This window comes from Notolepis coatsorum (genome assembly GCF_963971535.1).
Source record: "Notolepis coatsorum genome assembly, chromosome: 16".
Taxonomy (NCBI): Eukaryota; Metazoa; Chordata; class Actinopteri; order Aulopiformes; family Paralepididae; genus Notolepis; species Notolepis coatsorum.
This window is the reverse complement of record NC_140180.1, coordinates 65,253,476-65,271,906: the sequence shown is the minus strand read 5'-3', so window position 1 is coordinate 65,271,906 and position 18,431 is coordinate 65,253,476. Positions and strand designations below refer to the sequence as shown.

General features: G+C 41.8%; 1 protein-coding gene across 1 annotated transcript in view; it reads right to left on the bottom strand.

Moving 5' to 3' along the window:
• Positions 1-1,246: 1,246 nt before the first annotated feature.
• Positions 1,247-18,431, bottom strand: part of ube2d2 (ubiquitin-conjugating enzyme E2D 2) — a 39,105-nt gene continuing 21,920 nt past the window's right edge. The window contains exons 6-7 of the mRNA XM_084331757.1: positions 5,269-5,362; positions 1,247-1,931 (exon numbers count right to left, since the gene is read on the bottom strand). Of these exons, the coding sequence (XP_084187883.1) occupies positions 1,886-1,931; positions 5,269-5,362 (140 nt within the window). The 3' untranslated portion in view covers positions 1,247-1,885. The remainder of the gene's footprint in view (positions 1,932-5,268; positions 5,363-18,431) is intronic.

Sequence of the window (18,431 nt, the reverse complement as noted above, 5' to 3'; positions counted from 1 at the left end):
AGCAAGAGAATTCTGGTTTAACAGTCTATACAAAATGTTTACTTAAAAAAATTAACATGCCAACATTATGGGAAATGTGCCAACTCTTCGCCAGAGTCAGACAAAAAGATAGATACCAATTTCCTCTAAAGCTATCCGGCTGCAAGCTAACCTAGCACAAATGAATGTAAGCGGATATGGACCACTAGCCTAGCTAGCTTTCTACTGAAAGCAGAGGAAATTGGTATCCATATTCTTGTCCGACTCAGTAAGCGCATTTCCCAATGTTAGCATGTTCCTTTAAATATATTTGTATGCCTTAAAATTTACACAGAACTCATATTTTTGCATTTCTCAGTCAAACTCAACTATAAACAGGCAGCAAGCAGGCTTCATGTTACTTCCTCCCAGCTCTGTCTCCTGCTGCAGGGCATGGTAATAAGTGGACACCGGAGTCTTGGGTTTTTTATTACACAGTTTAATCAACACACAAAGCTCAACGAGCCTCTCAGGTAATTCAATATACAGGTTTTTGTGTAAGGAGAGTGGGTACTCCTGACACCCAGAGCCCAAGCCAGTCCCATAGCCTTTTTTCTTTCTTTCTTTCTTTTTTTAAAGATGTTAGCCTCTAATTCAACAATAGCAAAAGAAAAATAATAATAATAATAATAATGCAACCTAAAGAGTTATAGGAAGGGGGGGGGATAAAAACATAGGTAAAAAAAAAAAAAAAAAAAACGTGCTTAAATACCTGGTCCATAACCTCCACTTTGTGTGTGAATGTTTGGTGGCGATACAGGGGTTAAGAGTTTGTGCGTGTGTGTTGATGTGTGTGTACAGAGGGATATGGTGGGGGGAGGGGGAGTTGGTTAATGGTAATAGTGGAGGAGGGGGGGGGGGGGGGATGGGTTGACAGGATAAATTCAAGTCCTTTAATAGAATCCAGAAGAAGAAGACCAAAATAGGCCATATATACGATTTTCTTCCCCCCAACATTTCATATAGCCTGCTATGATTTTTTTTATTTATGTATTTTTTTTTAAAAAGAAATCCTTGTACAAAATACAGAGTGCCCCCTCGACTCGTACGTGCGAAAATGGCTTTCCTGAACGGTCACCTGTCCTCTACAGCTTGGAATATATCAGGAAAACAAAACAAGACAGGGTACAGAGTGTAAAATTACCTCCATTTCATGTCCCTCCCCCCACCAAAAAAAAATAATGTCAAAAAGCAAAAAGAGAAAAGGAAGAAAGGAAGGTCCCCTAGCTTTACAGGTACTAAGGAATGCTTAAAGTGATAAACATGTTGGAGTTGGAGTGAGTGATGCGGTGAGGAAGATGCAGGTATGTAGGGCAGGGGGAAGGGGGTGAGAGCCCAAACTGCATGGTGAGAGAACGGGGGGGGGGGGGGGGGATATGGGGTAAGAAGGGAATATGGAGGTCACAGGGGAGGAACAGGAGGAGGGTGGGTTACCATAGCAAGTTGAAAATATGTACACCGAGGGTGGGATGGGTTGAGGGGGAAGAGAGATGGAGAGAGAAGAGGACAGAGTCTTTACAGGTACTCTGGTGAAGGGGAGGCGCGGGGAGGAGGGAGGAGAAGGGGGGGGGGGTGTCTTTACAGGTACTCGGGTGAAGGAGAGGCGTGGAGAGGAGACGGGAGTTTTTACAGGTACTCTGGTGAAGGGGAGGGTGTAGGGGGGAGACGGAAGGATTTTTTTTCTTTCTTTTTTTACAGGTACTCTGGTGAAGGGGAGGCGTGGCTCAAAGAAAGCACTCCAATGGAAACCAACAAGATCTTGTTTTAAAACTTTTTCATTTGTTTTGTTTTTTGTGTTTTGTTTTCTCTTTACTTCTGAAGCTCCCCTAACTTGAGGTGGTTGGCCCTGATTCTACCCCTCCCAACACTACATTGCATACTTTTGTGTCCATTCCCGAGCTATTCTGTTGTACCTGCGAGCAAGAAGAGAAAGAGAGGAGTTAGTTATATAAAGTACACGCATTAAGCAAGAAGCTTAAAATGTCCAAATCCTTCAAAATTACCCCCATATTGTGGCATATTGCACATTTCCCTCATCAATCCCTTATAGACTTCATCCCTCAGATTGCTGTGACTTCTTATGTTTCATTTAGCCAGATTTTCTTGTAAAATTGCTTATGTATTAATTTGAGCAGAAGGGCAGGCAAAGACTACTACTCATACGTTTTTGACGATCCATAGGTTGACAAATCACTTTCTTTAGACGATGTTTTAGTATAACCTAATGATTTATGAAATTTACTATCAATATTTTTCTCCTTTATCTTTGAATTTGAGGAGTTTTGTATAAGAGAGCAGGTAGGCCTTTACATAGGTTAATAGCTTTCATTTGAGTAACAGGGTTGTCATCACAAATCATGGAGTGGCTGCATAGTCAGCATCATAGATACAGATTCTTCCCGACTGCTATTTAGGATGTGATTTATCTGATTTGAAGAAATCTTCAAACATGAAATACAGGCCAATTCATATATTTTCAATGTATACTACTTCTGAATCAGTTCCAAACGACATAGGGTTTCTGTGCCAAATACTTAGACGATTTGTGGCGTCTTCAAACCTCCACACGAGTCATCTGAATATCAATGTTACCACCCAAATATTTTTAAGAACAGACAGGGGAAAGCATATAACAACTTTCCATGAAGGTTATTATTGTCGTACCAGGTGGTAATAAAATGTGATACATTTAGGCTGAATCTATTTTCTTTTATTTGATTAAAAAAGGTGCTATGGATAATTCTGCCACTAGATGTCACACTAGAGCACCAACATGTCATTTATCCAATCAGGTGTATTCCACGTGAGAAAATGGGAAGTAGGGAGGTGATACATGCTTGCAACATGTAAACAACATACATTTTGGACCCGCAAAAATCATTAAAATAATAAATTCATTCAATAATTTTCACAACTTTACAGATGTGTTCCATAGACTCACAGGAATTGTATAAAGTTTCCCAAATAGTGAAAGGAATAGCAATGCAATAAATAGTTCCCATCTATAGAGTAGACCCAAAGTGGTCTCACAAATAGCAAATAGCACGAGCTGCTAGGGCTGGACTTCTGGACTTGAACTTTGTGTTGCACTGTATCCATGTCCCCAACCACCGCACTTTCACAGTCTTATTGTTGTCTCACTGTTCTGTCCTGTCTTGCACTTTACTTAAAATTATTTATTTACTGTTGTATTGTTCTTAATTGTGAAAAAAGTATGCACTGTAATGTCAAAACATGTTCCATTTTGTACCTGTATGAAATGGCGAATAAAGTAATCTGAATCTGAATTAGAGGCCAGTTCAGAAAACTGCTACTTCATTAACTCTTTCAGTGCCAGCAGGGGGCGCACAATTTAGTGCTTGAATGCCCACCATCCACTTCAATGTTAGCGTTAATATCGCCTAATCTATGTTTTAAATTATGGCTGTGTCTCTAATCTGCCCGTCGCTTATCAATGACTCATTTTCCAGTCAACATTGTCGAAGCGGATTGTTTTTTTTATCGGTTAATTTCCGTTTTATAGCATCTTGAAAAGCCCTTGTTCAAGGAAAATTAAAAGATTCCATAATAAACGGAATATTCTAGAATACACAAAAACGTTCTAATTTTTCTGCCTATTTATGAATCGTTTTCAAATAAACGCTAGATTATCGATAGTATATGTGTACGTATGCACGCTATATAGGCGATCTGATATCTGATCTGATATATTTCCTGATCGCTCGCACAGCCAAATCAAACATAGGGGAAAAGCTTATATCTCCGTCATCTAAACACTAAACACGTTTCGCAATTATGCCACAACAATGTGGAACGCCCTACCCAAAGCTGTAAAGGAATGTGAATCCCTACCCACATTCAAAACCGCTCTTAAAGAGCACCTACGGGAGGCTGCAATTAGAAACTGGCCACCGTAAATGCCCAAAACCCCCACCACCTCCTAATAGACAAGTCTCCTCCCCACCGCATGTATATATTCCCTCCCCGCCGTATGTATATTTCTCTCCCACCCACCCACCCCCTCCTAATGTACAGTCCCCTCCCCATCATATGTATATACTCTGTCAGGATCTAGGGGTAACAGTACTGTATATTTGAATACAGTTTATGTCGCAAATGTATCAGTACTAAATACCTATATGTCCCTATGCCATAAATGTCATGTACCGTACTTTTCGGACTATAAGCCGCGGCTTTTTCCCCCATTTTTCGACCCTGCGGCTTATATAACGGTGCGGCTTATATGTGACTCAACGTGACCAAACCCGAAAATGTTAAAATCAAAATATTGCTTTTTTGACTGCATTGAAATGTTATTTATCTGTTCCCTTATTTGCTAAACTTAATACAACTTGTAAATGAGTTCATTCTTGTTATTTGTCTGACAGTATTGTGTCCCAATGCTAATTACATATGGTAATTAAACATTAAAACACCTGCGGCTTATAGTCCAGTGCGGCTTATATATGTACACATCATTCAATTTAGCTGCTGCGGCTTATAGTCAGGTGCGGCTTATAGTGCGAAAAGTACGGTATGTTGTGTATGTCATAAATGTCTATATGAATTGAAAATGGGGGACCCTGATGGAAACAAGACAAACGTCTTTCTCAGGTCTGCATCCCCTTAACAATTGTATGTATTGAGCCGTACTGTATTGTACCCATTCTGCAATCTGTTAAATAAAGTTTTCATTCATTCATCCATTTTCATTGAGTCCATTCCAAAAGGGTGCATTACCACCTGGGAGACGATAGGGGGCGCTTTTTTCACATCTGAGCTCCTGATGGGGCTGGTTTCCCAACGGTAGACTCGGTTGATGAAATATTAATTCAGAATAAATAAAAAAATGTCACGCTAATTGTCGTGGTGGGCATTCAGGGGGCGGGCTGATAACACGTGTTATGCCGTTTTGGGCATTTAAAGTGTTAAAGATTTAATGGCGGTGGAAAAACGGAACTTAACGCATTACTGCCACTTAGTGGAAAGAATGATGAGAATCAGTGATCAGTCACCTCATTATAGAATAAATCAGAGGCGTGGTGGTATTCATGGTGGTATTCATGCGATTCATGTTTGTTTAAACTTAAATTAGATACTTATTCCATGTAATTGTATGTAGTCTAATCTACAGTCCTCATGCCGAGATCAAATTGGATTGTATCATGACTTAGTAAACAAGGACAATTATAGCCCAGGTGTTTTGTTTAAAAAGGTAGAGGGCCCATTAAATACGATTTTGTTACTTACTTTTCCCTGTCCGTCTTGTAGATGCGGGCGATCTCGGGTACTAAGGGATCGTCCGGATTTGGGTCACACAGCAGAGAGCAGATGGACAGGAGAACTGGGGTGGGGAAAAGGTCAAATGATCTCTAATCAGGGTTTCTGCAGGTTAATTGAATACTTATTTCACAACCATACTGGAAAAAAAATATTACAGAAAATTACTATGCATGAAGTAATCCCATACAAATTATGGGCGAGTGGGGCAACACATTTAAACGTGACAGAGAAGCTATCGCGACATAGAAGTAACTTCAAAATTCAAAACCAATTTTAAAATCAAAAGACTTTTTAACCCTCTAAAGCACAGTGATGTCCACGCAACACTAGACATGAATAGACATGACTAGACATGTTTTGCAAAACATAAATTATCTTTGTAACCGCTTGTGATAAAGCTTGGTTGTCAAGCCTAGTCAATATAACACCCCCCCCCTCCCTTTCCTCACTAATGGAACTGGTGTCATGGAGTGACTCTGCTGTCAGCATTACCAGGGTTAGCGGCTAAGGCTAGTTAGCTTAGCTAGCGGCTAACGTTATGGTTTTAACGCAATGTGGACACAGGAATGGCGAGGATGCCAAGCATGTTAGACACATTGGACCAGTTGCTCGTGCGGTCTGCGTCTTATGAAATGACAATCGCATGTCATTGAAGGTCCGTGCTGGTCGTTGTCTATTATTAAATGATAATTGAGCGTCATTTAAGGTCGCTTTCACATAGAGTTTGAGGACTCTGTGCGGTTCTGGGGGTGAAGTTGCAACATTGTTGCATTCTTCATTTGGTTCGCCTGCGTTCACATAGGGAAATCTGTCAGCGGACCGAGACCTTCTGAACAATGTCACGCGGTCGAAAAGGGCGCTTGTCTATTGGACAGTGGAAATGTGTGTGGCTGCAAGCCCCTGTGTGCGCGCGCGCGTGTGTCTGTGTGTGCTGTCTGCGAGCCCTGTCTCCAGATCAGCGGAGCGAGTTTTGACATGGCATTGATCCATTGTTCTATTGAAGCACATTACCACCATCCTCTCGCTAAACAACTTGTAGACCAATAATAATAATATAATAATAATAATAATAGTATTGACGTGGCATTGATCCATTATTAATGCTGTGCACCTCGGTAATAATAATAAGCCGCGTGTTTCTTCCTTCTTCCCAAGATGCACAGTTAGATATATAGATATATTATAGATAGATAGATAGATAGATAGATAGATAGATAGATAGATAGATAGATAGATATAGATAGATAGATTAGATGCAGTGTGCTTGTTTTGCAGTGAGTGCTGCAAGCAGTGATAATAATAATCACTTCCTATATTTGGTTCGCATTTGGTCCGCTGAAGCCGAACCGAGACCTACGTTTTCAGGCGGACTAGAGTTCGCCTGCTTGGTCCGCGGACCGAGTTCGACGCGCATTCACACAGACCCGAAAAACCGGACTATCGAATTCTGGTCCGAAAGTCCGGACCAAACAGCCCCTGTGTGAAAGCGACCTAAGGTCCACGCTGTCTGTGTCTATAATGAAATAACAATTGCTCATCATTGGAATTCAGATTTTCTTCTAACTGGGCGGGTAATTCGGTCGATACGCTTAAAAGTACAGAGTTCGGTACCCATCCCTACTTTACACTAGGGCTGCAACTAATGACTATTTTGGTAGTCGACTAATCTGTCGATTATTTTTTCGATTAGTCGACTAATCGAAAACCAATTATGTAAACAAATTTTTTTTTTTTTTTTTTTTTTTTTTTTTTAACTACCTATCTTTGTGAAAGTGGCTTCTCAGCTCTGGTCCAGCTGAAGACAGAGCAGAGGAACAGATTGGACATTGAGCATGACCTCAGAGTTGCTTTGAGACTCTTGTCAGGACCAAACAACATCCCCAGTTATCCCATTAGTTCCCCCAAACTTACTGTCGGTCTGTTATGTTAAGCTAAGAAGTCTTCAGCTGGCTGGACCAGAGCTGAGAAGCCACTTTCACAAAGATAGGTAGTGCAAAAAAAAAAAAAAAATACTAATCGACGCAACAATATCTCGTCGACTAATCGTTGCAGCCCTACTTTACACTGCACCTGAAATAAAGTGTAGGTTCCCCTGAATCATAAAAGGTATAACACTTGATACAGACTCAAAGAATAAGCTCATAATTGGCAACAATATAACACTATGTCCAGGCGAACCTTCGTCTATGTAGGCCTAAAATTTGTATTATTAAATTCATAAACACTTCAAGACCCCATGAGAACCCTGTAATAAGCAAAGCAGCACCAGTGGGATGAATAGTGGAACAGTGTGGGACCTATACTATTGTTAGAAATGCTATTGTTAACAGATTGCTCTCTTGAGTCTACAGCACAGAACTTTTGATTTAGTATAAAAGTGTCAAAAACGCCTTCAACTTGTAAGAGAAGGTCCAATATTTACCTTGATTTCTAAAAAGAAAATAGTCACAAAACTTCTCATCTCTTATTGGAGTGAATAGAGCCTATGTTTCCTTGTGTGTGTGAGGGGGGGGGGCACTAAGTCAGCCAATGCTGTGCATTTTGTAGCTCACATGACAAATTACAGGAAGGACTTGGCTAGTTTGCCTTTTGAAACGTCTGGCACAAATAAAATGAGATCAGGAAACATGTTTTCATGGACAGAAGAGTGGTGTGATGGAGCGGGTGATAAAATTATTATATAAAACTATTCCTATTCAGAGTGAAGTGACATTGCTCAGATGCGGATCTGAGGTCAGTCTTGTAAGAACATTTCATCCATGTAATCAGACAGAAAGTGATTAAGGGGGAGAAGAGCGTAAACTCACTGGAAAATGGCAAAGTCCATCAAATCACATATCTCTATAAACACACCATCACTGACGCAAAGCACACATCTCTATACACACACCATCACTGATGCAAAGCTCATATCTCTATACACACACCATCACTGAAACAAAGCTCATATCTCGATGACAGCCTGTGAGATAGCCAATGCCATCACCCATATTTCTTCTCCTCCATCTCTCGCCATTTCCCATTTTCTCATGTGGACTGGGTTGACAGCGGCACACATGAGTCTAGACTATTGTTCAAATCGCACGAAACATCCTGTGGATTGTGTCGACCAATACATCCATTGATTAGATTGTATTTTTAATTGTAGCACAACAAATAGTTGGTCTGGTCAAAGGTGCCGGTATGGAAAAGCAAGCGCTGTTCCACCCCGCCTCTCAAAAAATAAATCATGCAGCTCTCAAACAGGTTCCAGGCCCAGTGTTTTTTTTTACATTTTAAAGTTAAATGCATCAATCTGGTGCACTTTGAGAGCAAAATAAAGAGGCTAGATCTATGATGAACTTGTGCTCAAAACACAAAATCGACTAGACTGCAGTGCTTTCTTCCTGCAGCTTTTTCCTCAGGTCAGTCTTTTACATTAAGCACCCCCCACAGCCCAAATGAAATGATACAAAAAATATATATACCGGTATATATATTATAATTCTTTTTTTTATATATAATTTTTTTTTAATAGTCTAGTTCAGTGATTCCCAACCTGGGGTCCGCGGACCCCCTGGGGGTCCGCCAGGGGGCGCAGGGGGTCCGCCAGACCACAGATGATTTGAGGTCCTTTTTTTTTTTATTCTTCTTTTCTTTCAGAGAAATATTTAATTAGCATATTTTTATCATCAGAAGCATGAATAGTCTCCACTACAATAAAAAATTAAGATAAATAAATAAACATCTAGACATGATTTTTGAACGTTAACAGTAGGCTAACCGGGTAGCCGCTAAAACGCGAATCAGTTGACTGTATCACTTTCCGTAGCTAGCCTAGCACGCTAGTTAACTTTCTCGGCTCGTCTGTCACACATTTTCGCCTCTGGCGGCTGACTGCAAACGAAAAGGAGATGACGGCAGCTCATCTGCAAAAAAAGTTAGGACCTACAGCAATCGCGAAAATTACATCACCATGGGCTTCACTGAGGGCCCAGACAAAACGTGATTTGTGGAAAAAAGTTGGCAAACTCGAGTCTGAAGCCCAGCAAGCTGAAGAGACATCAGGCGTCTTAACACTTTGACTGCCGGGACACGTCTTTAGACGTCTTTGCTGGCCATGCTAAAGTTGCCGGGGGACGCTGTACAGCGTCCTTATATCAATATTTCAAAAATCTGCGATCGGATTCATATTCCCCCTCCGCTGGCCTGAGATCCACCAGCAGGACCCACTGAGCTCTCTGGCGGTTCAGGAGCGCCATCTGGTGGCCGATCGGCGCAACCGCTTAACAGGAAGCGCAGTAGAGGTTTTGCTGGTCGGCCATATTACTTCCGGGCACTCGGTATAGGTTCCGGCACTCTAGCTCGTCACACTACATAGCGATCGATTGCCAATAACTCGATAAACAACATGATTTGGACGTATATACCATTATACAAGCTGGAGATGGACCGGGTAATAATATATCCCATAATGATAAAATGTCTACTCGACGATGATCGCCCAACGGCGCGCGGAGACTGGGGTGAGTTTCAGCGTGTAACGTTACCATCTTCGATACTAACTGCTTTTATCAACATTTGACCCACATTAGATGATTGGTATAACGCTGCCCACGGAATTATAAACGCCCCCTCGCCCATCCGGTCAACATCAGATGACGTGTAGTAACTTCTAGAAGTACGTCTAGTTGGAATTTTTTATATCGCGCCGATTGCCATCAAACTGTATTTCATCATCAATATAATGCATTTGGGGCTATATATCACGTTCTGGAGAAAGCTGCAGAAAGAGATGAAAACATACTTATACATTAGACCATACTTTACTATGAATATGTGAATGAAAAAGTTTAACGTTGCTACACAATGAACAATACATATAGGACTTTGAATGGGCCCTAATAATGGCAATGTAGCAATAGAATTTAAAAAGTTATAGCCCTGCAAAGAAGGGGACTTTCTCCATAGACAAATAGCGCTGGCAATCTATGGTATATCATTAATTTAACCCAAGGCAACCAAAGTGTTAAGCACCCAGAAACCGTTGGGAAGGATCCAGACTTTTTTTCGGAGGAAAGAACAGTCTCTCAAGGCGAACAAGCCTGTTGATGTTAGAGTAGCGTGGAGCAGGAGTGGCAGTGATTTACAGAAGGCTACCGAAGCCTCCTTTGAGTGTTCGCTTTTAATTGCAAAAGCAAAGAAACCGCACAATATTGGCGAGCAGCTCATCAAACCAGCCTGCATCAAAATGGTTTAGAAACTGTGCGGCCCACAGGTGGCGGATAAACTAAAATCAGTACCACTCTCGAACAATGTAGTGAAAGACCGAATTGATAAGATGTCAAGTGATTGCGAGCAGCAGCTGTCAGAAAAGCTTAGAAAGGGTCCATTTGCCATACAACTTGATGAAACTACAACTGTCGCAGACGAGGCTGTGCTCATCGTTTATGTGCACTGCAGTATATCGAAAATGAGGATCTGAAGCAGGACATTCTCATGTCAGTCAACCTTACTACCACCACTCGAGGTGAGGATATTTTTACTGCAGTGGATTCTTACTTCATTCAACATAAATGCAAACCGTTCACCATTAGGGCCTGATTTGAGAGGATGAATACAGGATTTGAATATTGGCCAACATTTTGAAATACATATGGTGCAAGATGAGATTTGTTGATTGAAGGCACAAGTCAAAGAAGCATAGTGGGTCTAATTATGATGCATATGCCTGTGTATAAGCAGTTTGTTATTAAAATGACAAAAAAAAGTATTTTATGGTATTTTATTAGGAGGGGGGTCCAGGAATTTCATCAGAGATGTTTGGGGGTCCCTGGGGGAAAAAAGGTTGGGAACCCCTGGTCTAGTTCATAGCAGCGGCGGTCCTAATTCAGCAGCAGCTGAATGCATATAGGGGAAACCAGGCCCGGACTGGCCATCGGGAGCACCGGGAGTTTTCCCGTGGCCTGGCCTGCACAGATAAAAAAAAAAAAATGATATATTCGTTTTATTATAATTTATTATTATTATTTTTTGCCAGGCCATTGTTTCTAGTTGTGGCAGCGGCGCGGCGCGATAGTTTAGATAACCAGGTGGGTGGGGAACAACTAGGATTTCACTGTCTGCGAGAGTTGGAGAACTATCTGACTTCTCTCTCCCTCACGCGGACACACACACACACACAATGGAGCCGTGCTGCCGCTTGTGATTGGTGGAGGCGGGACCAGGCGATACAACTGATTGACCGTGGAGGCGGCGAATGGAATGGCAGATGGCACACTCCCAAAAGGAGTTGTTAAATCTGACATTACAAAAAACAATGTGGTGGTTATGATTGGGGCTGAAGTTGAATAAACAATTTATGAAAGAGAGTCAAAATAATTCCAAGATAATTCAAAGATTACACACCTTTGCCACATTGGCTACAAAGATAATCACTGCAAAGTTATCAAAAAAATAAGAATCTGATCAGACACAAGGGTTAAGTTGTTGTTCCCTTTCTAATTTCCTCAAAAACATCTAGTCTAGTTAATGTGATGAATATTATTTGACAATTAATGCTTTTTGTTGGAAATTTCAGTCAGTGAGCTCATACTTTGAGCTCATTTTATAGTTAAAATGATTGAGACAACGCAATCTTCTGTCTTCGTTGTGCATGCATGCGTGTGCTCACCACACGTGATACATGTGTCACTATTCTGGCAGTAGCTACTGTTATTATAGTATTGTAATCAAAGGTCTGTTATTTAATGTTTGTGTAAAGGGCTATTTTAACTGTTGATGGGTAGTGCATCAGTAAAGTGAATATGGTATTGTGCTCTTGCCTTGTTTGAATAGGTGGAGAGTGGTTAACTGTATTATAATAGTAAATAGAAAAATATGTTGTGCTCTTGCTTTTTTCTTTTTGAAGGTGGAGAGAGTACCATTGCTAGTGCCACAACAGTTTTATTTGAGGTTCATAACAGTACATTGTACTAAGCAATTGTTGGCTCATTAGTTTGTGATTCACATGCACTAAAATTCACCAGAATGCAGGAAATTAAGTCTTTGTAACAAAAATCTTCCGGGTGGGGGACCCCCAGACCCCCCACTTAAAAAGTGGCCTGATTGGGGCTATATTTCGCGCTATATCTCCCGGTATGAATTATTTCCCCAGTCCGGCCCTGGGGGAAACACTGAGGCCATAGACCTGCGAAATCTCTCCATACAGGGGTGCCCGACGAGCCTTCCGCCCAACCCTCCAGCTGCCCCGCATCGACCCGGATTGCCACTCCGACCTCAAGATGGAGTTTCCTCGCTGCAGCCCCCGCTGACACATTAGCCCTCAGCCACCGCTTCACTCCAGCTCAGGTCTCAGCGGTCTCCTCGCAGCGACGGGTTCCAGGAGGTCCTCAAGGGAGAGGCCCACATCTCCAAGCGCTGAGCCCCCCTCTGGTACTAGTTGTGGGATCCTCCATGGTCCGGCATGTCGCCATCCCCAAAGCAGAAACATGCTGCTACCCTGGTGCTAAGGTCCTAGACCTCAACAAAACCATCAGTCCACTGCTCAACGAGTTCCCCTCTGCTACAATAGTCGTCATGCATATCGGAGCCAATTACATCAAAAACCAGGAATCAGAACAGCTAAAGACGGACTTCAAAACTCTCGTAAACACTCTTCTGGAGACACAGATCATGCATCATGTCGGGACCCTTCCCCTCGCTACTGGGACATGAAGTTTAGCCGCATAAGAAACCTCCATGTGTGGCTGAAAGGCTACTGTTGTTCGCTGGGGATCCCGTTTGGGGCAAAGAGCTTGTTTCTGTCCAAGTTGTAAAATTGTCCACAGACAGACAGCATCCAAACAGGACGGGTATAGTTTTTTACCAACCCAGTTCCGCGTTCGCGTTCTGCGATCTGATTGGCCACTGACGTTTCTGGTGCGATCTGATTGGCCACTGACGTTTCTGGTCATGCGACATGTGCGCCCAATCGTGCGACGCCTGTTCCTGCGCCCATTTCCGCCTCGAACAGCCTGCAAACTACCTTAACACCTAGTTTATCACCCGTTAAGCTTAGGCGACTCTTTCGAAGTTGGTTAAGGTTAGAGTTTGGAATCAGGGCTGGTGTTCTATCGCCCTGCTCTAAGACAAACTCTAACCTTAACCAACTTCGAAAGAGTGCCTAAGCTTAACCGGTGATAGAAACAGGCGTCACACGATTGGGCGCACATGTCACACGACCAGAAACGCCAGTGGCCAATCAGATCGCGGTTGGTAAAAAACTAGACGCAAACAGGACTGGCTCTCTCCTCCTTGCAAGGAACATGATCCTTGTCATGAAGTCCTGTCTTTCTTGTCCATGAGATGGGGTGAGTCCGAGCCGTGTTGACTCGTATAAAATTGATGATAATAATGATGTTTCAAATATACATGTCATAAATAATAGACCTACAAACCATAACTTGGGGATAGACACTAGGGATGCACAGATATGAAAATTTGCCACCGATACCGATTGTTCAACTAACACAATCGGCCGATACCGATATTTGTGGCAAAAAATTATAATATTTGTAATCATTTAAAAAAAAAATTGTAATATATATATATGAATTGAAAATGGAGGACCCTTATGTAAAAAAGCCGAAAGTCTTTTTCTGGTCCACTGAGCTGTACTGTACCCCACTCTGCAATCTGTCAATAAAGCTTTCAATCAATCAGACAAATGCATAGAAAAGCCCTTATTATAACCAAATAACAAAGCTACACGTCTCTCTTTTTGTGTTACAAATTGTGCTCACCGATATGAACATAGGCCTCTTTACTTACTTAAAAAAAGGAAACATCAAGAAATAGCACTATCTCTCTCCCAGTATGGTCTGCAGCTGGATACTATTGTCTCAACCAGAGCTCTCAACCAATGCAATGCAACAGAACAATTTTGATTGACAGTCGATTCTGCCAATTACGTCACACCGCTTGCACCCGCCTCTGCTGTTACCACCAATCAGCAAGCGCGTATTCGTTTTTTACTTCCTGGATTGCCGCCATTGATCTGCAGCGAGAGAACAACAACAAACCAATGCGCTAATAACGTTAGCTCCCCGCTGGCCACGAGTAGATTACCAGCGCTCTGCAGGATGACCAAAGGAGGCATAATGATTTTACTGCAACGAATGTTATAATAAAACAAAGCTTTTCTATAAATTTGTCTGATTGAAAACTTTATTAACAGATTGCAGAATGGGTACAACTCAGTACGGGCTCTGAGCAACGGAAGGAACGGAGCTATGAATTGAGTAATGCTTGCTACTTGCTATGTTCGGGTAAATAATATGCTGATGTTATTGAACGTGTAACACTAACTACATAACGTTAATGCCACAAAACGAATGCCTTTGTTAATCATAAGTAGTAACTTTGATGCAGTAGCTTGTGTGTGTGGGGGCGGCGTTGTCAGTCAACTTTTTTTTGCCTTTTGACGCGACACAAATTGATGGATATTTATCGGCTACTGCCATCGGCACGTTTGAGCTTATCGGCCGATAGGCCGATTGCAGTCAACAAGGCACTTATCGGCCGATACCGATACATCGGTGCACCCCTAATAGACACTAATCGCCAGAGTAGCCTAGTAACGGATCGGACTACAATTTGTATAGCTACTATCTCTAACTTAGGCAAATCATCTGTTGCTACACCTTCTAAATTGCCAATTATTTCACCTGAATCCAGTCGGTCTGAATCCACTTACCAGTACTTAAAAAATAAAAATAATAATAATAATAATAAATGGCATGGGTTTTATACATTTAAATGTGAAGAGTATATTGCAACATCAAAAATTTGACTACTTAAAGATCCAGATGTCATAGTAATAACAGCATCATGGTTAAAAAAAAATCTGATGATGACTCTTCCATTGCACTAAGCCATTATAATGTATTTAGTAGGGGTGCACAATATTGATTTTTTGACCCCGATACCGATAACTTTCTGCTCCTCAAGGTCGATAACTGATAATATATATATATTTATTGTATTATAATTTATTTTTTAATGTATATTCCTGTAGTTTTGACCTAACCAGATTTATCATGACATGAGCGTTACTACTATGAACAAAACAAAGCCAAGAGAACAGTTTTGACTCTTCAAATTAAGTGACTATTTATTTTTCCAAAAATATATAATTTGAGTCAATCACAAAATTCACAATCCGTCAATGTCATTAACAATGTGTTTCCCTGAACAATGAGTGAACTAAAAACCAACAGGTATTGTGCTTTGTCACTGTCAGCAGATAAAACATTTGACGCTATAGGAGAGGAGACTGTTGTGGTCTTGGTCCATGAAACAACTATTACTTGGCATTTATAGGACAGCACGCCTCAAAAAGAATTAAATAAACCAAACAAATCATCTCTGTCAAACATCTTTAATTTTGCAAACGCCTCGTCAAACTGCAAGTTTGTTGGTAAAAGACTACACGCCGCCGGCTCCTTTTGCAGCTGGCTTTGGATTAGCTTAGCCTTTAGCTGCTCGGCGTCATATTTTAATACACCATCGTAGCGGTGGTGATGTTTCAGGTGACTTATTATGTTGGATGCGTTATAGCTTGTTGCCCCTTTCCCTCCTCGTGGAACTTCTGCATTTGTTACAAATAGCAAGGGAACTGTTTTCCTCTGAAACTTTGAAAAAGTCAGACGACGCCATCTTTGTTTACCATCTGTGCTGCTCACAGCCACGCATGAGAAAGGGAGTGCTGGATTTGTGAAAAACTCCCTCTTCCTAAACCACACGCCATCAGTCGTACCACAGTACTGGCAAAACGGGAGGAGCCTACAGTAAAAACAACCGCCCTTCATCCCAATCCACCCACACCGGATTTCTTTTAACACTTTAAGCGCCAAAAACGCTGGGACACGTCTTTCCCCGCCATGCTTATTCTGCCAAAGACGCTGGACCACGTCTTTGATATCAATATTTCAAAAATCTGTGATCGAAATCATATTTCTCCCCCGGACACTTGAGATATACTGTTGATCCCCTCTCAACTCTCCAACGGTTCAAGAGCGCCATCTGGTGGCCGATCGGCGGATCGCCCAAACAGGAAGTGATGCGCCGGAAGTGGTGCTCTCCCATATTTCGTCCGGGCACTGGCTATCGTTAGCGGGACTCCATCTTGATACACTGGACATCGATCGGTTACAAATAACTCGATAAACAACATGATTTGGACGTATATACTATTATACAACCTGGAAATGGATCGCATATTTCTACATCCCATAATAGGAAAATTTCTGTTCCACGCTCATCGCCCAAGGCTATGAGGAAGCTACGGTAAGATTCAACGTTATTTTTTACCGTGTTCAATACTAACTGCTCTAATGATCATATCACCCACACTAGATTAATCATATAACGTTGGCCATGGAATTATAAACGCCCCCCTCCCCCCCCCCCATCCGGTCAACATCAAATGATCAGTAGTAACTTCTAGAAGCACGTCCATTTGAAATTTTTTATCTCGCGCAGATTCCTATCAAACTGTATTTCATCATCAATATAATGCATTTGGGGCTATAAATCACGTTCTGGAGAAAGCTGCAGAAAACGATAAAAACATACTTATACTTTAGACCGTATTTTAGTATGAATATGTGAATGAAAAAGTATAACGTTGCTACACCCTGAACAACATGCGTAGGGTTGGGCACCGAAAACCGGTTCTAATTAGGAACCGGTTCCTAACCTTTTTTTTTTTTTTTAATAAACTTTTGTTAATTAATACCATAGTTATCGTACAGCAACCAAATTAAAACTGTATCAAGTCAACTGAAAATGTATGAAAAAAATGTTAAATTTTCAACAACAAAAAAATTTCCCTCCCTCGGATATCCACGTCTGAGCGGATCTCGGCCTGTCAGTCCGACATCTCCGCCTGGATGACGACCAACCACCTCAAACTGAACCTAAGCAAAACAGAATTGCTCCACCTGCCGGCCGAATCCTCCCCCCTGACCGACCTTTCCATCAGTCGAGAATGCAACTGTGACCGGGTCGCGTGAATATTAAAGGCAACCAACTTGTGTTCAGCTTTTCGTTCAGCGTTTCTCTGATTGGCCACACGGCCACGTGACCGCCCGCCCCCTTTTGCCGCGAGCGCGGCAGAGGTCCCAAATGAAATGAATGAAGCGCGGAGCATAATATATAATGTTATTTCGCGGAGCATAATGTATAATGTTATTTCGCGTTTGTAACGTCATAACATCAGTGGAGGCTGCTGACTGATTAATAATAAGCTCTCTTTTTACACCCATGGGCCATGTGGAACACCTTTCTAAAAAGTTGAAAGTAAAAATATGTATAGAAACAAATCATGCTTTTCTGCTGCCAGTAAGAAGACCATTGTACAATAATCCACAATTATGTCTGTATTTGATTATGGTGAAATTATGTACATGCATGCCTCTCCCTCCACCTGAAAGCCCATCCACGCTGTGTATCATAGAGCACTGGGTTTTATCACTGGAGATACATTTCTCACTCACCATTGTATTTTATATTACGTTACGAGTTAATCAGTCAGCAGCCTCCACTGATGTTATGGCGTTACAAACGCGAAATAACATTATACATTATGCTCCGCGAAATAAAGAGAGCTTATTATTAATCAGTCAGCAGCCTCCACTGATGTTATGACGTTACAAACGCGAAATAACATTATACATTATGCTCCACGCTTCATTCATTTCATTTGGGACCTCTGCCGCGCTCGCGGAAAAAGGGGGCGGGGCGTCGTGGCCAATCAGAGAAAAGCTGAACACAAGTTGGTTGCCTTTAATATTCACGCGACCGGGTCCCCGACCACCAAGAACCTTGGTGTTGTCCTCAACGACCAGTTGAACTTCTCCGCTCACATCGCAGCGACAACCAGAACCTGCAGATTCCTCCTGAGCAACGTCAGAACGAAGGATCCGCCCCTTCCTGACAAAAGAAGCCACCCAACTCCTTGTCCAATCAACAGTCATCTCTAAATCCAGATTGAACTGCCATTGGAAAGAGGAGATTTGGCGATCCATAGATGTATGACTTGGCCATAATAAGGTCATTTATAGGCCTGATATTCTATATTCATATTTCAAAATTGCATGGTCCGGATG